This window comes from Chelonoidis abingdonii, chromosome 1, assembly GCF_003597395.2.
Source record: "Chelonoidis abingdonii isolate Lonesome George chromosome 1, CheloAbing_2.0, whole genome shotgun sequence".
Taxonomy (NCBI): domain Eukaryota; kingdom Metazoa; phylum Chordata; order Testudines; family Testudinidae; genus Chelonoidis; species Chelonoidis abingdonii.
Window position 1 is genome coordinate 81393644 of NC_133769.1, and position 26060 is coordinate 81419703.

Consider the following 26060-nt stretch of genomic DNA (forward strand, 5'->3'; position numbering starts at 1 on the left):
GATCTCAATGGAAAATTGGGCTTAAAACTGATGATATGGCATATACATGTGAAACATTGAACATGATTTTGAAGACAATCCAATCTGGAAGAACAGAAGAGACTCTTATCACTGAAATATCGATTTCTTTGAGAGGAGGAGTGTTGCAAGGTGGAATCTAAGCTTCTCTGATGATTAAATAATTAGATCATAATTGGACCGAAAGAGCAGAAAAAGGCAATTTTCCGCTCTCTCCTGATTAGGGTCATCTCTAAATATTTTTTGTCTTCAAAATGTAAATCTCTCTCTTTTTCTGTTCTGAATCGTCCCCGTTATGCAACGGAAAGAAAAACAAGAAAGTTGAAAGCTTCGCGATGTACATGCTTTGTCTATGGTAAACCTCTTTTTCAGATAGATGTTCTCTCTTCTTTTAATCCTATTTTTGTTGCTGTGACTCGGCGATCATTTCCCCAAGAAGCATTAAAGGGGCGACTAGACGTTTTCAAATGTGATTTTTTCACCCCTTAAAGTCGTTAAATGTTTTAAGATCTAGAATGCTTAAGATAAGGGAAACATTTAGTCTCTTTATATGCATGCACAAAACCAGATTTCGAGTCTGTACGGCAAGTAACATATAAGGGATGGAGGAGCTAGTTTTCTTTCATTCCTTCGATTCTCCCGTTCACACAACCCAAACAAGCCCCAGAGCGTTTCGTTTTCTTACTTTGCGATCAAACTCCCCATCCGTGTGAATAAGAAGCGGAAGAAACCCCGGTTGTTAATTTAACAGCTCCATATCATATATAGTCCTATCTCTGTGTCGTTCCAATAGATTAAATAAAAGCCTGTTAGAATGGAATTTGCCTCTGAAAATGTATTGCTCTCAACTTTTCGGGGAGGAGAAGCGGGAGGGGGAATTAGCACATTTTCCAGAATCCCTGGAGAAATGCGAATCCATCGAGGTGGGGGAAATGTCTCTTTCAATCCGTTTGCCCCCACCCTCCAGCCCGTCTGTGTGTCCGTCTGAAATGAATCTGTCTGTCGAAAGTGGGCCTGGATCTCCCTCCAGTGTTGGGATTAGGTCTAGAGGGATCTGGGGTGGAGTTACACTGGTTGCCTATTTTCATATTCATTAGAAATGGGAGGTTGCGCAAGGAGCCCTGCTGAGCTTCAAGATATAAGAGCAACTTCGGGTTCCCCCTTTCAAGACAAGACAATCAAAGGCTCAGAGGCAAAGCAGCTCCCTGAGCTCTGGAGGTGTCTCTCTCTCCCCTCCCTCCCCTCACCCCAGCTCACAGTCCAGCCTCTGTCTAGGGAAGAGGCTCCCAAGCAGCTTTAGAGGATTATGGATTTTCTGAGCGAAAAGTTTGCCCTGAAGAGCCAGCCGACTAAGAACAGTGACTTTTACATGGGAGCAGGAGGCACTTTGGAGCACGTTATGGAAACTTTGGACAATGAGTCCTTTTACAGCAAAACTTCAGCCAGTAAATGCGTGCAGGCCTTCAACCCTCTGCAAAGGGCTGAGCATCATGTGAGGCTCGAGAGGACATCTCCCTGCCGGGACAATAATGGTGAGTCTCCCCGTAGGACTACTTAGCGCTATTCTTCGTTCGCAGAGCAGGGGAATCGGCGCGTCTCCCCTCCCAGGTTCATTCCTTTTATCCGAGGACAATAGAGGAAGCTTTAACTGGTGCACTTAGCAACTAAAGTGCGGTGGATCCGGAGCACGTTCCGGTGGAGGATCGGTCGCACGCTTTTTAACTGATCTTTTAAGCAAATATATTAATTAAAGAGCCCCTTTCGTTAGGCTTCAGCCTCCCTTTCCGGCAGCACACAGGCGAAGCTTTCGCTTTGGGTTCTACCGCACCATAGTTTAAATGTTTCCGGAAGACACAGCCTAAACTCAAAACTTTCAACTAGAACTAGAATCACAATCCGAATTGCAGTAAACAGTACTGACTTTCTCCTTCCTTCCCCCATTCAGAGAGTCCCATAGAATCCCCTGAAGGATTTCTAGCCAAAAAACAGTCGAGCCAAACAGAAATGTTGAACATTTTTAAACAGTTCTTTTCGTTACAGGATGCAGCTAAATTTGGAGATTTTATAATAGAAAATGTCTCTATGTTAACCGTTGATTGATGTGTAATGTGTACAGCGCACACGGTCAGATTTATTCTCTTTTATATATAGTTCAAGCTAGAATGTAATGATCATATATAGCGGTGTGCTGTTATATTATAGAGACGCACTTCGTATGTGTCTATAATCAGTGCATCTTTTAGCTTAAAGCGTGTTTGGTCATTCTACCTTTTAGCTTAGACTATCTTCTAATGTACTAAAGAGACGAAATAGCTAAACTTGCAATAACATCTGGTGCGGTGTCTAGAAGCATTCTTAACCTAGCAACAAATGCTCTAGTGACTCAGATCTGGCTTGCTCTACAGTCTGTTAAACTGACTTTTAATCGCCACAAAAAAAAAAGACCCACTACAGATTTCAAGCTTCTACAGGGACATTTCTTAGTGGTAACTGTTTGGTAAAGTCTTCAGCTCCAATACAAAAGCCTTCCAAAGTCAAAATGTTATCAAAACAAACCATCTATCTTTTCTATCTTGTAACCGACCGAATACAAACCCCATCATTTCATTTCAAGACAGTTAAAGCACTTTTGCAATTCCAGGAGGATTTTTGTGTCTCCTTGTATACAGCACATAACCTGCAAGTGAGGGTTCTTTTAAAACAACAAACCAATAAATGTGAGATATTTATAACAAACCCATTTATTTTAACGAGGTTTCAGATCTGCCAAACACCTTACTGCAAATGTTGAGTACCAAAATGATTAAAGTATACGTAGTTTTCTAATATTTTATTCACTTTGTGGAAATAATTTTTTTCACTTCCCAAACGTTAGGTACAATGTATTTGGGTTGTAGTTAATTATTATATTCTATATAATATTTTTATTGTGAACATTTCCAATCTTTTATTTCAGACTGGTCATTTAAAATATATTCTATTTATACTTTATTTCAAAAGCTGACATTGAATAACACTTTTTTACATTTCTTTCAAATAGTTATTTGGACTAATAGTACTTCAGTACACTAGGGCAACTCACTTATAATTGTAATGTTTATTTTACAGCTAAAAATTATAACACATATTTTTGATTATTTTGACTAAATTAATAAATATAGTTTATATTTCTGGAATCTAGGCAAAAGAAAATATGGTGCACTTTATTTTTATTTTTTTAATGAACAGTTTACAATTTTGACATTTTAATTCAATATTTTCTTCGTATGTAGTTTAGCATTTATAAAAATAATACTAAAAAAACCCCTTGATTTAGTAGAAAGTTCCTATATATGGCTACAAATCAGCAAAGTACAATACGAGGATTAATAATATATCAAATTTGCTGTACTTCGTATATGTATTGAAAGATTTTTGGAGATAATTCTTTTTATGTGAGAAATCTTAAAGGGACCAATGGCAATCTTTTGCTCTTGAAAGTATCAAGAACAAGTATGGTTTAGGAAAACTACAGTATATTGATTTACTGAGTGTGATTGTTTTTAATTAGCTTGCTTAATTTATGTTTGGGGTTTTATTGCATTATTAATCTGTGTATTGGAATCGGGGATCTAAAAAATTATGCTTGGTTAAAATCACCCTGAATGAAGAGATAAGCATCAATGGTTCTTAAGAAAATTATGGAGCATGGCAGAGAACCACAAAACAAGCTCCAAATCATGTGCCTGATGCCATCCTTTATAAAGTTTTACTGCAGTAGATTTTCAATTTTCACTCTTGTCTGTGAGAGCAAAAAAAGGATCTTTCAAATCTTGTAACATGTTGTATGAGTTATCCATGCAATGTGACATGTTTAGCAAAAATATCAAATGTTTTTTATTTCTTATTTAGAAACTAAAGACAATTATTTTAATGTTTATTGCTGTCATTTAGTGTTTACCCGAAAGATAAATAGTTCCTGTAACACTAATACAAAATATATGAAATAAGTTCTTTTAACTTATTAACATTTTACAGAACTCCCCTATATTTTGTAATCATAACAGTCTTAATTGGAAACAATTCCATCTCACAAATCCAAGAATATTTAAAAATCTGTTTGGTTTGTGCACTATGTCAAATTTTAGTTTTACTCAATTGGGTGGTTCTTGATTAGTCAATTTATAAATATTTAATTTGTTCTATATAATTATTTTGATTTTTTCATAGAACTATGTTGGGGTTAGTTTAACAGCAACCTTAGTTTAAAATCACATTTTTCAGCAGCTTTTGTGCCATTTATTTTAAATCAAAATCTAGTTCACATTAGAATTCTGTGGCTATGCAACTCTAATCAGATTTTGTATACTGCCTATTATGTATTTTATTTGCAATATATAAGAAATAGGTAATTTACTTATGCAGATTTCTTTATCTTCACATCAAAAAAGTTCAAACAATATTTTTAGATAACATATCTTTGCAAAAATTCCATAGGCATCAATAATGGCATCAATTAAAAAAAAATTACAGGATTCCTTGCCAATTGTATCACATTCCAACACATCATTGCATATAATCAACTTCCCTATGGAAGTTTTCTAAAAATTCTCAGCTCTAAAAGCCCATTTAACTGCTTATTTTCCCCTCCTATGTACAGTGAACTATGGGATTACTAAAGTAGAAGGACAGCCTCTTCACACAGAGCTGAATAGGCCCATGGATAATTGCAACAGTCTTAGGATGTCTCCAGTGAAAGGGATGCAGGAGAAGGGAGAACTGGATGAACTGGGAGATAAGTGTGACAGCAATGTCTCCAGCAGTAAGAAGAGGAGACACAGGACGACCTTTACCAGTTTACAGCTGGAGGAACTGGAGAAAGTGTTCCAGAAAACACATTATCCTGATGTATATGTAAGAGAACAGCTAGCTCTGAGAACAGAGCTCACTGAGGCCAGAGTCCAGGTAGGTACCTAATTTAGACATCACACCGGACAATTTAAACATCCTGAAAACTGATCAACAGCACTTTAGGGGTTGTACAAAAGTTCATAATGTTGCATGAAACAGAATATATTTTGCTATGTTTTTCTATAAAGAGGAGCCACTTCATTACATAGGCAAAATAACTTGTTAATATTTAAGTTTCACTGTCTGGGAAACTTGCATATAAGAGGAAAAATAGAAAGAAATATGGAGTTTCAGTCTCTGATAACTTCACTTCTCTGTCAAAATTTCAGGCAGCACATGAATATGGTGTTAATATGTAAAAGTTCCCAACAGTGTAATACAAAGTGCATAATAGTTTGGCAGTATCATCATAACAAATTGGACTGCAGTGGACGCCAATTCTATTATTGAACACAAATTACAGATTTAAAGTAATCAAATTCCTTATATTTTGTTTCAAAGAGTAAACAGTGAAACAATATGTATAGACAGAAAGGGCTTGATCCATTAATATCACTGGGAGTTGAGGCTGCTCAATACCTTGCAGGATTGCAACCTAGTTTCTTTCACTTATTGTATGATCAATTTTCAAGATTATTTTAATTTCTTAGGAACATTTATTGTTGAACAATTAATTAGCTAGCATTACATGTCTATATCTTAGTCATGCACATAACTGATTTAATACATCTGTATAATATTTGCATGTGTACATGTACAATGATGAGAAAAGGTGTTAAATGTGTAGAAAAGCTGACAAAAACTCTGAGATCTTTTGAATTTTACTTTCAAAGGATGGGTTTAGCTGTCAACTATATACAGTGGTTGCATTATAAAAGTTCATTCTGTTTTTAGAGATCTTACTGGTTTCATTGATAGTCCCTGTTTTTTACAGTTTAGGGAATATCAGGCCTGTTGAATATCCCAGAACAGGAGTAACTTTTTTGAGTTTAATCACTTTACGTATTAACAACTTCACAACCTGTAATTTATAAAGAAATAAAAGCCAGTTCACATGCACACGACTGAAAATTAAACAAAGATCACTTTTATAAACTATTTAAATGACTTAACTTTTATAAAATAAATGGCATTTGCCTGTCTGTATTCAGCTGAGTGATATAGGCATTGTTGTCATCTGAAAACTGGGTCCAGATATTCCCTCTGTTTGCACCCATGCAATATCTCTGAAGTGAAGAGAATTTAGCCCAGGGATTTTTAACTCTTTAATAAACCCTGGAGAATCAGTCATCTTTTTAAATTTAGAGAGCTTTTTGGGAGTGACTTCTGGTCATTACTTTTTGCAACAAATCTCTGCTTAGATTTCAAACAAACACATATAAGCCATTAAGACCACCGTGGCTTTCTATTATTTCAGTTATGTTATTTTGGGGCCATTGGGGCTCGCTTAGAATTAGGATGGAATAATGGGGTCCAAATTAATAGTTTCAGGTTGGGAAATTGATCATAATTTTTCACAGTTACATAAGCTTCTTGAAGTAAAAGTAGGACAACTGAAGAATTAACAGCACAAAGCACAGTATATCTGAATAACAGGCTTTCTGACAATATTTGTTTTCTATTTTGTTTACAAATATTTTCCCTCACGTAGAAAATGACCAATATCTGCATTTCTGAGAAGCTAAATAAGAAAGGAATATGAAAGGAAATGGTGATCATGTTGATCCTGAGTAGCAATAGTATTCCATCATAGGATTAAGCAGTTTAAAAGGCCTTGCATCATTAGGGGCAAGCATCTGGCAATGTAAGGATAACAAGCAGCAGTTTTGCATTACTTTGTGTAGGCAAATGGTTACTTTATCTTTGCCAAGAGTCAGTTTCTAGTAAAGTGATGTAAACAGAAACATTCTGGGGGATTGTCAAAGAAGAAAAAAAGTGGGCTTTTTGTTTCTAGTTTAGTTACTATAAATTCAAACAAATTGTTTTATTTACTTTAGTGGAATGATCAGCTGGATACGCTACCCACATTTCTGTTCACCGCCATTTCATCAAGATCTAGTTTAATTTGTGTCCTGCGTACATGCAGAGAGAGCCAACCTGAACCTAATTTATCTAAGTTCTCTTTCCTGCTGCATGTCAGTGCAGTAATTGGCACTCATTTTAAGGAGATTGTCAAGGTCTTTTTTCAATGAAAGAGCCTCATTACTAAATTCCCTTAGCATGTTCTTGGTGCCTCCTGTGGAGACAGCAGGAAAAAAATACTATATATATATATATATATATATATATATTGCTGAGCCCCAGGCATGATAGATAATACAAATTTACCAACAAGGTTCATACAAAATATGCTCAACAGGTATTCTGTGCCTTGTTTTGATTTCTGGATACATTTTTCAAGATTGCCATATTCAATTTGCAATAAGTAGTTAGAAATTAAACTGACCAATAATATGCCCCTGCTGTTCAGACAATATCAAGGGAGTGGTAAGAGTCCCAGAGGACCAGGCAAAAATCCCTAAGAATTAAAAGCACTAAAACCAACTAGAAAATTTTTCAAGTAACTCTCATTTTGATGTTATGTTTTAATGACAGATGAGTCTTTAAATTATTTCCTCATCATGAGACTTTCTGCTCAACCTAAAGACAGCTCCATGCCCTATTCTAGAGTCTAATACCATATAACTTTATTTTAAATACCGTGGTATCCAGTATAATGAAGCATCCCTTAGTATACAGGTGGGTACCATCTTTTGTTTTCTATGTTTGTACAATGCCTAGCACAATGAGGTCATTGTCTGTGACTGGGGATCCTCAATACAACTAGTATCATTAGTTTTGCTAACATGATAACTTTATTAACAAGTATCAGAATGAATTTATCCATAACAGAACAATAAGGGCTTGACTCGGCAACTCTTATTTCTGTTGATGAACACTTTCAAATTAGCAGTCCCTTTGATTCTGTGAGCTGACTCTCATGAGCAAGTGTTCACCATCATGAATCTGGATTGCACAATAGAGCCCTCAGAATAGTAATTTTGGTTCAGCTTGTAGCAGGCTACGAAGGAGCCATATAAACTCTTCTAGGCACTTCAAACTAAACTTCAAAATAGAGTGAAGCTTTAATTATACATCACAAGGTGAACCCCCATCTTTAGACACCAGTCACAAGGTGCAACATGGTGGACTCATATTAGTTTCTCAGACAATACTGTGCTGAGTACAATATAAATACTCACAGAGTTAGATACATTAATGCCTTAATAACTAAGGGCCTAATCCAAGGGCCATTTAAATTAATCTTTCCATTGACTTCAGTGAGCATTTGATCAGACCCTAAGTGAACCTAGAAATGAAATTCCTTTCCTTCCCAGACCTCCAGTGTTCCAAACAGGACCCATCTCACAGTACACGTAATATTTCTTTTCACTGAGCTGTTTTGTGCCTGCTGCCAGGACTATCCACTGGATCCTATTATAAAGAACAGCCTTTGCCCCATGACTGTTTATTGGCTGGTTCAAGATCCTCTCCATTATACAGCAAAGCTCACCGATGCTGTTAGCCAGCTTCCTCCATCATTTTCTTATTGCTCCAGATAAAGTTTATATACCACCTCTTAACATAAAGTGTTTAGCCAATCATAACAATCTACTGGCTGTATGAAACTAATAATAAGCAAAGGGACTTTTTAGGTGTGACTTGCTGCTATCTGAGTGGACTGCCCAAAATAATTGGGATATATAACATCATGTACCTTAAGTGCTGATCATTCTTTGTCTCTTTCCTTCAGTCAGTAGGGGAAAAATAGATTTCCTGTAAACACACCTCAAAGAGCCAGAATTCACTTCAATAGACCTTATAGAGAAAGAGTCTGGGGTGAGAGGGGGCAGTGAACTTCCTCTTTTCAGTGAGAAAAGTTTCCTTTTGGGGAAGCATGAAAATTTTGGAAGTTGCCTTCCTAAGTCTTTTGGTTTCAGGAAAGACTTTTCAATAGCTTCGTGCTTGTTTTTTGCTTTCTTGATGTAGGTTTGGTTCCAAAATCGAAGAGCCAAATGGAGAAAAAGAGAACGCTATGGCCAGATCCAGCAAGCTAAAAGCCATTTTGCTGCGACCTATGATATATCTGTTCTACCACGGACTGACAGCTACCCACAGGTACAGTAAATAACATAGAACAACACCTTTGTTCCCCCCTCATGCCAATGCTTAAATGTAAAAGTGCTCAAAAATAGTACAATTGTAGCATAATGAAAATATTCAGTCATTACCCTTCACTGAGACATTTGAGTCCATGTTGATTTTATTTCTGACTCTACTGATTTGATTTTCTTTTAACATTCTTCATTTTAAAATATCATTTCTGTATGACTTCATGCATGCAAAGACCTAGAAACAAATAGCCAGCAAGTGCACTACATTTGGACTTTAATTCCTGCACACTTTCCCTTTTCAGTTTCTTTACCTTTGTTAACTAGTCAGATAAATATAACATTGTATATGGCATAACACTGTATATGGCATAATATCTTTTGGGCTTTGTTTGGTGAGCCTTAGCCCTTCTTGAACAAAAGCACCATGAAACCATCAGTCTTAGCCAAGGCATCTGTTTTCCTTTATTCCCCCCCGCCCTTCTAACCAGTTACAGTATATTTTCATTTCCGCTGACCATACTTTGTTTTTTACACTGTTTATAAATGCCAAAAAACTTTGTATCCAACAGAGCTGCCATTATGACCAACACTTCAACTGTTTATACAGAATAATTAGCTTTCACAATACATTTACAGGTTTTTGGGGTTTTTTTAGATGAGAAAAGGCTTTTTATAAGATGTTGCATTTCTATTATGCCTGATTTTCCATAAGTTATGGAGGTTGATTTGTTCTTAAACAATGGGCAATAACTTTGCTTTGTGCGTTTTTCTTTCTTTTCCTGCATGTATTTGATACATAGGGTCTATGTGTGCAATCTATATACATAGGCACATGCACATGCACACATGGGTGAAATCCTAGTTACACTGGGAAATCAATGGATGTTGGGCCACTGAATATAATAGGCCCAGGATTTCACTTCTTGTACATATATATGATCACATACAAACACCCCTACATAAGCTATACTATATATTCATTAAAAAAAGAACACCAACAAGCATTAACAATGAAGTCAGGAAATTCAGAATTGCAGTTGTCACTCTACTTTATTAACAGAGCTTTCATTACATGATCACTAGGCAGCTTGGCCTTGACTCTGTAACCATTTGAGCACGTGCATTAGTGTATACTCACATGAGCAGTCCCGTTGAAGTCAGTAAGACTGCTCACAAGCACACAGTTTATGATTAAGTAATTTAAGGGTCAGACTGGGGGGAAGGAGAGGAGGGGGAAGAGATGATCAAACCCTTTTCACCTGTTATCGACTTCCTCCATTTATTTCTCTTCTCTTTCCCTCTCATACTGTTCCTATCCCGCTTGCTGTCTATCCCCTGTCCCATTCCTCCCTTTGCTCCTTGGCCCCTTTCTTTTAGGCTTTGGAGTACCTCTATTTTTGTACTCACTCCTCTTCATGTCTTCCTTCTAATTTCCACTTCACAATAAAAAAAAGCAAAGCTTTTCTGGACACCCTGAGCCACACCTGCCCCTTTCCCTCAATGCCAATGTGTTCTTGTGCTACTAGGATTGCTGAATCTCTGTCAGCTCATCAGTTTACACTGATTTAAGGCCACGTCCACACTACGGGATAATATCGAATTAGCTAAAATCGGTTTTATAAAACTGATATTATAAATTCGATTTCATGCGGCCACACTAGGCACAGTAATTCGGCGTTGTGCATCCATGGTCCGAGGCTAACGTCGATTTCTGAAGCGTTGCATTGTGAGCACGGCAACCATGGAGCCCGTTCAGCTTTTTTTTTTTTTCCGGCACCGTATGTGTACTGGATGCCGCGAGACAGAGAGGCGATACTCCAGCGCTACACAGCAGCATTCACTTGCTTTTGCAATGATAGCAAGAGATGGTACCGTCGTTCTGTACCGTCTACTGCCGGAGAAAACTGGCAATGAGATGACGGTTATCTCTCCCCCTCTGTACTGTCCGCTGCTATCATGAGTGCCCCTGGCTGAAATCGGCGGGGCGCAACACAAAAGCAAAATTGGGATTGACTCACTTGGGACTGAGTCAATCCCTCCCTTATGGTTTCTAAAAATAGAGTCAGTCCTGCCTAGAATAAGGGGCAAGTGTATTAGAGGACCAGTGTATCAGAGCACAGCTGCTCCGTGTCAGTATCACAGGGGTGCCCCTGCAACAACCCACCCGTTGCTTCCCTCCTCCCCCAACCTTCCTGGGATACCGTGCAGTGTCCTGCCCATTTGTGTCATGAAGTAATAAAGAATGCAGGAATAAGAAACACTGAGTGTTTAGTGACATAAAATGAGGGGAGGCAGCCTCCCGGCGAGATGATAGTCCAGCAGGACATTAAGCGGTGTGGGGAGAGAGCCCCAGCATGCTGCTTGCTATGACAGTCCAGGCAGTACAGAATCTTTTCTTTACACAGGAAAGGGAGGGGCTGAAGCCCCCAGTTGCTATGATGAAGCTGGTTATTTAGCTTCTGTCCTATCTACTGGGAGTAACCAGCAATGTTGGCCTCGATTCAACATGTTAGCAATTATTCATGGGAGGACGGTACTCAGTCCTATTGCACCGTCTACCACCGGGAGGGGAGAGGGAGAGGAGCGGATACTGCTTCACTGCTGCAGCATCGATCTGTCTACAGCAGCATTCAGTACACATAGGGTGACATTGAAAGTAGTCAAGAAATGATTTCTTCCCTTTTCTTTCACGTGGTGGGGGGGGAAGAAACTGAGGAGCTGTTCCCTGAACCACGCCAGACACTGTGTTTGAACCTACAAGACATTGGGAGCTCAGCCAAGAATGCAAATACTTTTCAGAGACTGCTGTGGACTGTGGGATAGCTGGAGTCCTCAGTACCCCTCCATCCATGAGCACGGTTCCATTTGAGTCTCTGGCTTCCCGTTACGCTTGTCACGCAGCGCTGTGTATCCTGGAGATTTTTTTCAAACGCTTTGGCATTCGTGTTCTGTAACGGAGCTCTGATACAACAGATTTGTCTCCCCATACAGCGATTCAGATCTAGTATCTCCCGTACGGTCCATGCTGGAGCTCTTTTTGATTTGAGACTGCATCGCCACCCGTGCTGATCAGAGCTCCACGCGGGCAAACAGGAAATGTAATTCAAAAGTTCACGGGGCTTTTTCCTGTTTACCTGCCCTGCATCCGAGTTCAGATTGCTGTCCAGAGCGGTCAGTGGTGCCTGTGGGATACCGCCCGGAGGCCAATAACGTCGATTTCCGTCCACACTAACTGTAATCTGATATGTTAATATCGAATTTAGCACTACTCCTCTTGTCGGGGAGGAGTACAGAAATCGATTTAAAGAGCCCTTTACATCGACATAAAAGGCGTTGTAGTGTGGACGGGTACAGCGTTAAATCGATTTAACGCTCTTTAAATCGATTTAAACGCGTAGTGTAGACCTGGCCTTAGACAGACCTGAATGCTTTTATGTTAGGATAAAAGGCGTTGTAGTGTGGACGGGTACAGCGTTAAATCGATTTAACGCTCTTTAAATCGATTTAAACGCGTAGTGTAGACCTGGCCTTAGACAGACCTGAATGCTTTTATGTTAGGAAATGAGGCTTCCAGAGCATTAGTATTATTTCATAGTATAGTAGCACATGGGGGCCTCAATGGACATCAGGGCCCCAGTGTGTAAGGCATTGTACATACACATAAGAGATAGTCCTTGCCCCTAAGAGTTTATAATCTAAGTAGACAAGATGGACAATGAGTGAGGAGGGGAAACTGAAGCACAGAGATGTGAAGCGATTTGCCCTAGATCACACAGGAGGTGAGTGGCAAGGTTGGGATTAGCATCCATATCTTCAGAACCTCAGTCCCTTGCGCTATCCACTACACCATGCTAGCTCCTCTAAAGCACAGTTTCTTTCAGCACAGTCTCATTTGCAATCTTTCCTGACCAGCAGATTTCCAGTAATAGCAGATCCTAGAACTATGCATACACCTCTCTGGGATGCTCAGTGAGCAACTTAAAATGTGTGCGCTAAAAGTGTATATTTTAAAACTAGCCATAGTTTAGTTATTTAAAATATTGTTAAATATAGAGAATGTTTCATCCACACGATGTGATAATTGCTTGGCAGTTATTGCTAGTATTTATATTTAAATGAAGCTCTTTTGAGGTCTAGGAGAATGCCAAAAGAAAAACTGAAGCCAATGAAAATGTTTGTTGTATACTTCCTGACTGGTTCAAAATGGCTGACCTGATTATTGTTTTTTTCATGAATCTTGTGAAAAATTCTTTCCCAGGCTTAGGTCATGTCTGCCAAGTTTCAGCCTGGAGGAAATTTTTATCACTGGGTTGAGTTATAAACTCCTAAAAATAGAGCTTTATATTAGAAATCCTGATAGCGGAACATTAAGTAAGTATTGCTACCTTACTGCTATATGTATTCTTTGCATAGATACATATACACATCCACGCCTAAGCACACCCACATATATATATGGAATAAGGCCTGCCTACAAGAGAAAGCTGTACAGGTTTAATTTCAGTTGTTTTTTTAAACTGATTTTTAAACTCAGATGGGGTCTCTTGTTTAGGTTTAAAAGTGGTATTTTTCAATTTCTCTTAAGGAGACTCCTAATCAACTTAAACTGATTGAAATAGCACTAGTTTAAACTGATATATGAGAGTCCCCACAGTTTTTGAACTGGTTTAACTAAGGCTATGTCTACTCTACAGCCTATGTTGGCATATCATTTGGGGATATGGATACTCCATCTCCCTAAATGACATAAATCATACCGGCATAAGTGTTTGTGTGCACAGCGCTATGTCAGTGGGAGAGCTTGTCCTGCCAATGTACCTTATGCCTCTTGTGTTTTTTTATGCTGATGGGTGAGCTCTCTCCTGTGTCCTGTTGGTGTAGAGCCTCTTCACCAGACAAGCTGCAGCAGCTGTACCAGTACAGCTGCCTCTGTGCCGCTGCAGTGCTGTATGTATAGACAAGGCCTAAATCAATTTAAAATTGCTCCTTTAGTTAAACTGGTGCAATGTACTCATGTAGACAAGGCCTGAGGCTATGGCCTGGTCTACACCTAAAACTGAGGTCAACTTAACTACATTGCTCAGGGCTGTGAAAAATTTTGCACCCTGAGCGTTGTAGTTAGGTTGACGTAATCCCTCATGTAGACATGGCTAGGTTGCCAGAAGAATCCTTCTGTTGAACTAGCTACTGCCTCTCAAAGAGATGGATTACCTACAGCAATGGAAAAACCCCTTCCATTGATGTAGGAAGCCTCCACACTATGGGCTATGGCAGCATAGCTGTGCTACTGTGGGGGCTGTAGTGTAGACTTGGCCTATGAAACCTACCAGAAGACATAATAGCCACTAGAATCATTGCATTCAAACCTTTTCATTTGGCTTCTTTCCCGTCATAAGTGCTTCACACACACACAACACATACAACATTCTGTATAAACTACTCAAGGTATTTCTTCCACAGATAAGGAGGAAAGAGAGAAATTACTATTGTTATTTCTATTTTTAAATGGCTGGGAGACATTCTGGCGCTATGATGATGGAGTTATATAAGTGGTTAGACAGACGTAATATGCAACAGAGACATACGCAGCTGTTATATTAGAGATTGGTCAGGATTTAAATTTGTGATCTGCTTGCCTGCACTTGATACTGTTAATGAGGCCTGGTCTACACTAGGAAATTAGGTTGGCATAACTACATCGCTCAGGGGTTTGAAAAAATCCACGTAAAATCCATGAAAAATGGCACAGCTAAACCAGCCTAAGTTGGTGTGTAAATTGTGCTAAGTTGACATAAAAACACCTCTCGGGGAGATGGATTACCTACGCCAATAGGAGAACCCCTCCCATCAACGTAGGGAGTGTCTACCCTGAAGCGCTACAGTGGCACAGCTGGAGCGATGCAGCTGTGCCACTGTAGCATTAAGTGTAGACAAGATCTAAATTACATTAATGTAATTGAGTAGAGGCTGCAATCACAGTGCCATTAAGTAGAATGAATGCCATTATCACAGCACTCCTAGTGGTACCACAACTAGAACAATAAATAATGATACAAAGTAAACTGATCAGCCATTTCATTTTCCCTAAATGAACCCTCTCAAGCACTATTATTCTGACACTGATGTCTCTGAAGATCAGGGCATGCTCTGCCATGCATGCAGATAAGAAGGTTGTGTGGGAGTGGAGGAACACACATAATTAGATTGGGTGATAAAGTTGTGAAACCCTTCTTACACTGATGCGCACTTACCAACCTTTGATTTTGGCTGTGAAAAGTACATAGGGACTGGGGAGGATGGAATCTTTCTCCTTACTCCAACATGAATTTAAGGACACTGGGGCATCTGTTGCACTGACTGCTGTGTGGCATGAGGATCAGCGGCCAATGTGCATTATATGATTTGCAGCCTGCAGATCTCTGCTCTGAATTCATGTATGGTTTGTATTCCAAACACACACAGCCCACCTGAATTCCAGCAAAGATAGATACTCAATAGCATCCTTCTGGAGCAAAACAGAGGGTGTGAAGACCCCCCTGCTCTGCTTTTCCACTGCCTACTTGACCCCCACCCCACAGTAACAATATGATATTTTTGATGCATTTGGAGCCTTATGTGAACTATATAAAGGATTTCTTCCTAAGGGAGTAAAGAATCTATTCAACTTATTTTGAGTGGAAGATTGGCTCTGAATTATCTATTATTCAGCCCAACCATGCCAGTAAGTTACTCTTCTTAATCTTTAACATAGTAATAGACATTGTACTTTTGATATTTTTATATACCATAATTATTTGTTCTGTCTAATTCAGTTTAATCTATTTTGCAGTATGTTGACTGTTGACACAAGTTGTGGTGCAAAATGATTGTTCTGAAGGTTGAAAAAATAACCGGAAGCCCCAATATCATTCAAATTCTTCTCTTGTGTCTGCACACTCAGATCTCCCCTTGACTGTAATGGGAGCAACCAGCATACAGGTGTGGGCACTTCAAGTAGCGTTTGGGACACAAGTCCTTGCAGTTCAGCTGTACTTCAGGCTTGTGGTTAAGCATATTGTACGACAAAATAGTCATGGAAAAATTAAGGTAAAATAGTAAAAAGTAGAGTTTGTTGAAATTTTCCCATGTTATCATTACCTCCCCCAACAAATCATCAGGTTTTTTTAAAGCCAGCTGTAGGATGAGTTGAAATTTTCCAAATTTTGAATTTTTGACAAAGGTTTGTACGGAAAATTTGATTTTGGATGGAAAAACCAACACATATGTTGTTTTATGACCTGCTCTAGTAGCAGCTTTTGGCCTCATTAGAGGATTAATTTATGCAGCACATTAGGGCTCAGATCATTTTTAAAGAGTGTAATAAAAATATACCATAGGCTAGAATTTGAGAGGCTAAAAGTGCTGTCCCTGGTGTTGAAAAAGTGACCTCAGTAACACTCTGACACTAAAAATGATTATACAGATTTTGCCTTTAAGGCACAGCGCTGTGATAGGGAGAAGAGGATGCAGTCAGTCCTTGGAAGCATTGTGCTAAAGGCAGAAAGAATAACTTCAGGGCTCTGAGAGTGCACAGCCCTGCTACCCCCATGTCTAGAATACAGCATGTGCTTCCCACCCCATTACATGGAGCCAGTGTTGGAGGGTGGTGAGAAGAGGGAGACATTGCTCCATGTCCTTCGGAGAGGCTGATGCCACTGTCTGTGCTAAACTTCAGTAGTCTTTGTGCTCAGGTACTAGGTTGTAAATGGACAAAGGCTGGGACATGGTTGCATCTTCTTATTCCCCCATGAAGAGTTATAATCTGACTCTTGATTCCACATTATTCATGTTCAGTACTTAGACTAATAGTTTAACATTGTATACCTTAAATATAATCCATAGGCATGATCTCTATAAACGCAAGAAGACCAATAAATAAATAATTGTATTCAATCACATCCTTTACAAACACAGAGATATATAGAGAGGGATATCTTCCCCCCACCCACCCCACACTCTCTCGCTACCACACCACTGCTTCCATTCTTGTTTGTTCTTTGTTGTTGCTACAGTGTTACCTCTGATGGATTCTTGTTGCTTTTTCTAAGCTGACTGCTCTTCTGTCACTGAGACTCTGGGATTCCTTGTCTCCGGAGCCACAGCATCTCCTTTGAAATGCAGCTGGAGCTGGAAATGGAGGCATGTCTGAGGCACTGGGTGCAGTTGATTTTCAGGGAAATTCTAACACACTGCAAGTGGGAATCCCAAAAAGAGAGCTGGGGCTTCAAAAGAAGTGACAAGCTGTGGGGGTCCAAAAGAGAGAGTGTGCGGAGAGTAGATAGCAACATCTTAAAAACAGAGAGCAGAAGAAGTACAAGGGCTTGTCCCCTACCTTGAACTGGCAAACACACTCAGACAGGCTAAGTTAGATGATGTGTATTTCTTTATCCTATGACTACCTAGTCAGCAACAGAAAACCTTAAGGTCCCATATTCTAGTTAGCAACTCAGGGATGTAAGCAATTATATAAATATGCACATGCTGTTTATTAATCCCGTGAATCATAATTCCAATTTCATTGTAATGGATAACTCCCATTAACAATAATCAGATTTATTGGCTCAAATTAAATCTCTCCTGTGGTTTATATTATACACCACATGTTATATGACTTTAACTATAGGCTAAATATAACTGGCAGATAATCGCAGTAGCTAACAGTGACTGTTATTTAGTGCTAATTCTGTTGACCAGTGCCAATTAGAATCATAGAATCATAGAATATTAGGGTCATCTAGTCCAACCCCCTACTCAAAGCAGGACCAACAGCAACTAAATCATCCCAGCCAGGGCTTTTCAAGACGGACCTTAAAAACCTCTAAGGATGGAGATTCCACGATCTCCCTGCGTAACCCATTCCAGTTTGTTCTAGATAGTGTCATACAACATATACAATTTTCTTTTCAAGCCCATAAAAGCACTATACTCACTTACCCAATTAATACTTAGAAATACTTGGTCCTTGGTGTCCCAACATTTCTTCTCTCATTATTTGCTGAATCCTTAGTCCCTTAAACTTTTTTGGGGAAAGTGAACCTAGAGTTTAGTTACAAGGTTACTCAATGGTGTGAGGTGGGATTTTCCCCTTTAACAGTGCTCTCCAAGAGTATTAAATATGGCCTTTGACCATATCATAGCAGCGAATCATGCCTTTCTTTTCACTCTTTGGCTCTGAGAGTTATGTGGGTTACAGTACATCTGGGATGTACACTATACAAGAAATAAAGAATGATGATCTTTCGAATACTAGGCCATTTTAGTCTGGCCAAGCTGTGGTAGACACAGGGATCAAGGGGTGGGAAGCTGGCTTTCTGCTTTCTTGATCCTGGGCCTAAGCAGGGGCTGAATTGACCTGTGGTGTAGTTTAGAGCAGCAAGATTAACCTGGCTAAACCAGTTCCATAGGAACTTGTTGCCAGCCTGGGGTTGCCAAAGTGCAGTGGCAATCCAGGAATATCATCTACACTGGGGAGAAGGACAGGGAGAGTAGGTGGCATAGAGCTAACAACCCTGACTTTTTGCCATATGGGCATTCCCTGTACATCAGGGGAATCCCCCACTATCCTGCATAATTCAGCAGCACAAAAGGAACATACCCAGTGGGTAGGATCTGGCTCATTACTATATTATTATTATTATTATTATTTTATTTATTAATTATTAATTAACATCTCAGTGGTCCATTATGCTGGGCACTGAAAAAAATAACACATTAGTAAGAGACAAAGACCTTCTTCCTCATAGACCTTACAGTCTGAATAGACGAGATAGAGGAAGTGTAGTAGACTTTAAAGATGAGCAATTCAGCTACAAGGCGTTGATTTGTTCAAAGGTTACACAACAAAATCTGTGATTTGAACCCAAAGAAGTATGGAATTTTTACATGGAAAGACAATCAGAATACTGATTACTTTCATTAACTTCATACTTCGGTTCGGTCAAGTAGAAGGTCTATTCTAAGGAAGTGACATCATAACTATGATGACAACTGTGACTTTCCTAGTGATATTGATGTCACAGCCATGAAATCTGACTCTTTTTTTTCCAGCTGGTGGTGTATAAATATATATATAAAAATGGTAGGTAAATATATTCAAGGGTTCTGGTGATTTCTGATGGTAACCACAAGAGCAAATCTCAAGCTGTCTGTGATGTTAACAGAAACCAGAGATGTACAGTATGTATAGCCTTATTCACAGCCTCCCTGAATTGCCTTTTATATAGTACATGGATCACACAAAATTTTAAGAGGAAAAATATTTTCTTTAAATTCATGTGCACAGTGTCCCCTTTCCCTCCTGTCTACATCTGCTATGTACACTATACAAGAAGCACTGATCATTTCTATTTATTGTAAAGTATTGCTCTGTTTATTGTAAAGTATTGCTCTATTTATTGTAAAGTATTGCTCTGTTTATTGTAAAGTATTGCTCTATTTATTGTAAAGTATTGCTCTGGGATATATTTTGCACTTAGAATTTCACTTTGAGACAGTTATGGAATACCTTTTCGCTAAATAGTGAAGCTGTGATATCAAACATGATTCAAGCACTTAAAATGAAGGCCGAATAATTTTCATGTCCAATCATAAAAGAACAAAAAAATGACCTGGAGAATAAGATGATAAAGCAAACATGATACATACACTTGAAAAGTGCAGCTGCCCCATGAGACAAGCTGTAAGCATCTTCCAGGATCTTGTTAGGCTTTTCAAATTCAGGCTAGTAGTTAAGATTCCTTCCTCCGATGAAAGAATCTGTGGGACCACTTTGTAATCTTTAAGAATCATTCGTTTGTTCATTTTTTTGACATGGCATAGATCTATTTGAGCATTATGGGCTGATTTCTTCCCTCACTTACACCTGTACAACCTCAAATTGAAAGGGGCGCGTTTAGGATAAAAATATCATGAAAACTTGTGGTACTGTATTTATAGTATGCCAAACACAGAGGTAGCAGAAGTCTCACAAGTACTGAACTTGTGATACTTCCAGACCACATAAGTTTATAGGAACATCTAAACTTAACCTCTGAAGCTTCTGAAGTCCACTCATCATCACAGTAGAAGACATACCACTGGACAGAGTTCCTCTTGTCTGTTTTACCCATTTAAAGCAATTTTCAGGAAAAATTATTGCTGTAATCATACCTCTGCAGCCCATGGAATTGCAGAATTTGTCCTGATTTTTTTAAAGAACATTGGGCAAGACAGATAAAATGGGATTTTGTCTAATGTATGTCAACTGTGGGAATGATGGGGAAATTTCAAAAGGTTGCAAGGTTCAGATTGGATACTTATGGGCTGGAAACATCACAAAATCATCTTTTTTGTGAAATTTCCTCTACATTTGAATATCATTCAAACTGGAAACACAGTACTGCAAGAATAGCTTCATGAGACTGTAGTTTTGGGGATCATGTACTATTTCTAAGAGCTTTCAGAAGTATAATAGCTTATGTTTGGAACAGCCACCATATTTGTTCTGCTTGCAGGTAGACTATAAAATTGCACATAGAGCATTAGTATATAATTAGTTTTCTGTCACCTTTGTAGGCACAGTGGGACAGATCCTCAGCTAGTATAAACTGGCAAAGCTTTGAATGGAGCTATGCTAATTTACACTAGCAGAGGATCTGGCCCATAAGCTCTGTGTCTAATGACACTTAGGTCATTGGTTGTCATAGAGTCTGAGCATATGAGATGCTGAACACCCTGAGCACCTTGGAAGATTGGGCCCCCCAAAAGGAATAGGGAATGATTAATTACTGTCAGTAGGTTATTGTCTAACTAGGAGTTTATAAGGCAGATTTGTTTCTGTGGAATGTGAATGATCATAAAGAAGGCCAGAGTTAGCACAAGCTCTAGAAAGACAAAACTGTTTTCTATGGATGGATAACATCGGCTTGAAAGAGAGGCTGTGGAATTCCTGGTACTGAAGGTTTTTAAGAACAGGTTGGACAAACACCTGTCAGGAATGGTCAAGGTTTAAATGGTCCTGACTCAGCGCAGGACTAGATGACCTCTTGCCCTTCCAGCCTTATATTTGTATCAAGATAATCCTGGAAGCTCAAATCCCATAAGACTCCTTGGCAGTTATTAGGCCTCCAAATCTGTAAAAACCATAACAGGTTTGGTGGTGTCTCCAGTCTCTATCAGTTTTAAAAGGCTCTACGGGACTTCACAAATCCTGTAAATCTTAAGACTCATTGGGGCCCTCTCCAACCTTCATCTTCCCCTAGAGTTATTGCAGGGAGTGTTCTACCCTTTATCTGTACAGGCTTCATGAGACTTGCTGATGGTCCCTTCCGCCTCAACCCACTCCCTGCAGGGCTTTGTATCCTCATCAGGGCCTGCATTTTGCAAGCCTTAGGACATTCATGGACCCTGTTTCTTGAGCCTTAAGAAAGATACCTATGACCCTCCCTATAAATCTTAGAAATAGCTAGTGGGAAGCCACTTACTAGCTTTGGCACTGACCCACACATTTCTGCCTCAGACATAGCTGGTTCCGTAGCCCCCGGGAGCTGAAATTGGCTTTCCTGATCTCTGAGGAGCAAAAGTAGGCTTGTCAGCTTATGACAAGTTAAAATAGGCTAAACTGGTCCTTTGGGGAATAACAAGCCCCATGTAGGGGTGGGGTGGGCCTCCTATGGGCCTGATGTTTCTGTGAGGTCGGGATCCTCCAAAAGCAGGAATTGGAAGGGGACTGACAAGCCTCCTAAGGGTAACTGGGTCTCTTTCCTCCTGTTGATCTCAGGAGGCCCACAGGAAGGAGGAATTATCCCTGATCTCTCCCTGCCCCCAAGCACTTTGCTCTCTCCATCCCTTGTTCTCCCCCTTACCCCCATCCTCCCACCAGACCACCTGAGTTAAGTAGGAGCAGATCTTTAGGAGGATGTGTGTGTGCGTGTGTTGTCTGTGTGAGAGAGAGAGAGAGCAGGAGCATCAAGATAGGTGTGATTTGCCCCTTGTTCGCCAAGTGTTCTGCAGGACGCCCAGGAAAGAACATTTCCACTTGGCTGCCTCTTTGGACTCCTAGCACTGTTTCTGGAGCTGCCAAGGATCCAAAATTAGCTTGTCAGCTCCCGAAGACCCATGCTAACATTATAATTTAAAATATTAACTTTTAAAATATGAGTTTAATTACCTCATCATATCTGCACACTAGATCTCAACTAAATGAGTTTAGTGAACCATAATTTATCTCTGTCCTTCTGGTTGGTGGTTTGTGTGTGTGTTTGCTATGAAGGAGTAGAGGAAAAAAAACATCAGAAACATTTTTTACTTTGGGAGTGAAACTTTTTTTTTGGTGGGATGTCCTAATTCATTAACCCTTTTCCCAGCTGATGGCAAATTTGATAGGAAAAATGGGGGAACTCATTTTGTGACCTACAGAGCAATTTGTGACACTCCAAAATAGCACCATAAGTGTGTATAGCACTTAACAAGCAGACAAAAAGATACAGGCCATATCCCAATTTGCTTGCAATCTAAAGTCAGCATAAAAATGTACAAACACATTTTTAAAGGTGTGGGGGAAACCACAGGAAATGAAAAGAGCATGATATAGTTCTTGGCAGAGCATTTTCCCCATAGTGAATGAGAGGGGAAAGTTGTCTTTATCGTGGATTTATTGTTGTTTCAGTAAAGTTTGAAACAGGACTACATTAACACGCATTAGAAAACTTTTAGTGTGTATCAGCAGGGTCCACGTTGAGCCTGTTAGTGCATGATATGCTCGTGTGGACTAAAATTTACACCCCTCTGGTGTGGCCTAAAGCTCTGTGTAGAAAAGCCTTAATTGTATAAGGAGAGACTTGTATGAAGAAAGGGGGATTGTAAGATCAAGTCGCCCATTCATGCATAAGGTGGCCGCATGATGGGAGGAGCCAAGTAGAGAACGGGAGAAGACAAAAAAGAAGGGTTGGATGTGAGTCTTGGTTGGAGCAAAGTGCACAGATAGGGCAGTAAAAATATACACAATCTGAGATGGAGGCAGAAGTTGTGCTGAGCCTTGAAAATCCTTGTAAACCACCATCTAACAAATAACAAATATATGAAAAATATATATTCATAAATTATATAAATATATACACTGAAGACAGGAGAAACCAGTGGTACTTTATGTTTAAAAAATTAGGCTTCAGGTGAGTGCCAAGCACAAAAGGCATAAGACAGCAAACCCTACACACGCGGTTACTCCAGATCTGCAGCAGACATTGCCGGTAACCACAAAGTTTGTCTCCTAGTCTGTCATGCAAGGTTTTCCAACAAAAATGCCACACTATATAGCCAGTTAAGGCAGAGAGCTGGAAAAAAGGTTCATGGGTGTAATTTTGTTTTAAAACATCATGAAAAAGACAGTTTTAACTAAAAACCATCTTTGAAACCACTTTAGAAAGGAGCCATGAATGTGTTATGACTCATGTCTGTATCTTCTGGATTCGTTTGTTTTAAAGTAACTAACTATACAAAGCTATCCAAGATGCTGAAATTTCATATTTTATAGTCAAGCACTTGAGAAAATTATCTGTTCAGTTCAATGTTTGGTATTTTTATCTTTAAATACTTACTTAAAAACTCTCCATTGCCATGATGTATATGCAAAAGATTACAAGAGTTAGGTGACTGATGTGCTGAGACCACTATGTACCATGATGACCAATATTGGCTCATTGTTTCCTTGTACTCCCTCATCTGTCTGTATCCATCTGTTACTTGTCTTATACTTAAATTGTAAACTCTTTGAGCTTTGTGTTCTGTGTTTGTACAATGACTAGCATAATAGGGTCCTGTTTATAGCAATACAAATACATAATAATAATAAAACAAAGTGCAAATTTTCAACTATCAAAAGCTTTTATAATGACAATGATATTTTCACTTCTACAGCCCCTTTCTTCTGAAGTCATTTGGAGGCTTCCATTGACTGTAACAGGCATTAAATTGGGTTCTTTATCTCCATCAGAAGATGGATATATTTAAGTTCAGTGTGCCAAGTGAATCACTGGCAGAGCCGAGAAAGGGTTCCGCAGTTCTAGCTCCCTGGCATATGATCTAATGCATTGCCCATGCTGTATCTTCACTGTATTTTTCAATGAAATTGTATAGCACTAGTAGGGTAGTTGCTAATATTATACAGCAGAATTAGTGAGGGACACCAAAGAAAGAAGAAAAAAACATGAAAAAAATCTAAATGTAATCTTATTTTATATGTTCCAGATTCAGAACAATCTGTGGGCAGGAAATGCAGCTAGCAGCTCGATGGTCACTTCCTGCATGCTACCACGTGACACTTCCTCCTGTATGACACCTTATTCCCACTCACCCCGGACAGATTCTGGCTACACAGGCTTTTCAAACCACCAGAACCAATTCAGCCATGTGCCCCTAAACAACTTTTTCACTGACTCTTTACTTTCTGGGGCTACCAACGGACATGCATTTGAAACCAAGCCAGAATTTGAAAGGAGGTCCTCCAGTATTGCAGTTCTACGAATGAAAGCCAAGGAGCACGCTGCAAATATTTCCTGGGCCATGTAATATCATAGCACACTTTCTTTTTTTTTTTAAGTAGCAAACTAAAAACATTCTTATTTCCCATATTTAAAGGACACAACAATAAGCTGCTGTGTTTGGAAATGCTAGAGGTCAGGATATACATTGAAGCCTGCTTAAATAAATATCCTATATTATTTAACAATAAAACTAAAGGATAAATCTGAATAGATTTACCAATCTCAACCATCCCTGTTTTTTTGTTTTTTATATTTTATATTAAAACATGTTCTATTGTACCAGTTGATGAAATATGATTATAAAATCTGCAAAAAGAATAAACCTATTAAACAAATACATCGGCTATATTTTGATATATGTCAGTGCTATGTACAAAAGGAATTCCATATGAATGAATACCTGAAAAAGGAGGAAGTCTGGTGAGGAAAATACATTCGTCAAATCAAGGCTGTGATGTAAATCTTTAAGCACATTTGTGGGGTGTTAAGCATATGATTCTCCGTATTGTAAAAAAATATCGTAGGTCTAACTCTGTGAGCACTCCGCTGCTGCTGCTTTGGGCCTGATCCATTATTCTGCTACGCCCATGTATTGAGTTCAATGGAGTTATACCATTGTAAAACTGGTGTAATGGAATGGTGAGTCTGCTCCTTTACTCATATAGACTTGAGTCTGCTCTCATTGAGTTTAATGAGAAATTTGCTGTGGGTTTCACTGAGAGCAGAAGTCAATGGCAAAACTCTCACTGAGTTCCATGGCAGCAGGATTGGGCTCTATATGCTCGCTGCATATTACAAAGGAATTAAAATGTCAGCAGACTTCGACATTTCTGGTGGGAAAAAAATAAGGAGGTGGGGGGAAGAAAAATACTTTACATCTGGAGAATTGCTATCTGCTTTGATTTACTTCTCCTCCCTTTCCCCTGTCACATTCCAGGCTCCTTCAGATGAGTGAAATGTTAGGCTCCTTGAAAGCAACAGCCAGCCTCTCAAGTTCATAAAGGCAAAGTAAATTAATTGAAATAAAGAAGGACTTGCATGGCAGTGATTAGAACAGGATACAGCTCTCCACACAGCCTGTGCTTCTTGCTTTTCTCTCAAGCCACCACTTCGAAACAAGGGATGCAGGGGGGAAGCATTTTTCATTACTGAACTAAGTAGTATTAATAAAACAAAACTACAGGGAGATAGACAGTGCTCCTCTTTCTATTTGAGACGAAGGCCAAGCTTCTAATGACTTAAATGTGAGAAGGATCCAATCCACAATCCTTAAGTACAGTAAATAAGCCTCACTTTGAAAGCATTATTGTCAATTGGAAATGAGATTTTTTTATAGCAAATATTTTAAATTGGCTGATTTGAAAGGAAAGTTGTCCTATGCACGGTCTTTAACAAAAAAATCAGCCTTTTATTCATTTATAGACTTGTGGTTTCCTAAGTT

At 39.1% G+C, this 26060-nt stretch overlaps 1 protein-coding gene across 1 annotated transcript; it reads left to right on the plus strand.

The window, feature by feature from the left end:
• The first annotated feature begins 1215 nt into the window (after positions 1 to 1215).
• ALX1 (ALX homeobox 1) lies at positions 1216 to 24644 on the plus strand. Its single transcript, XM_032804644.1, has 4 exons — positions 1216 to 1550; positions 4658 to 4962; positions 8938 to 9066; positions 24324 to 24644. Exons 1-4 carry the CDS (start codon positions 1325 to 1327, stop codon positions 24642 to 24644), a joined length of 981 nt encoding a protein of 326 aa, XP_032660535.1. The 5' UTR covers positions 1216 to 1324.
• The last annotated feature ends 1416 nt before the right edge of the window (positions 24645 to 26060 follow it).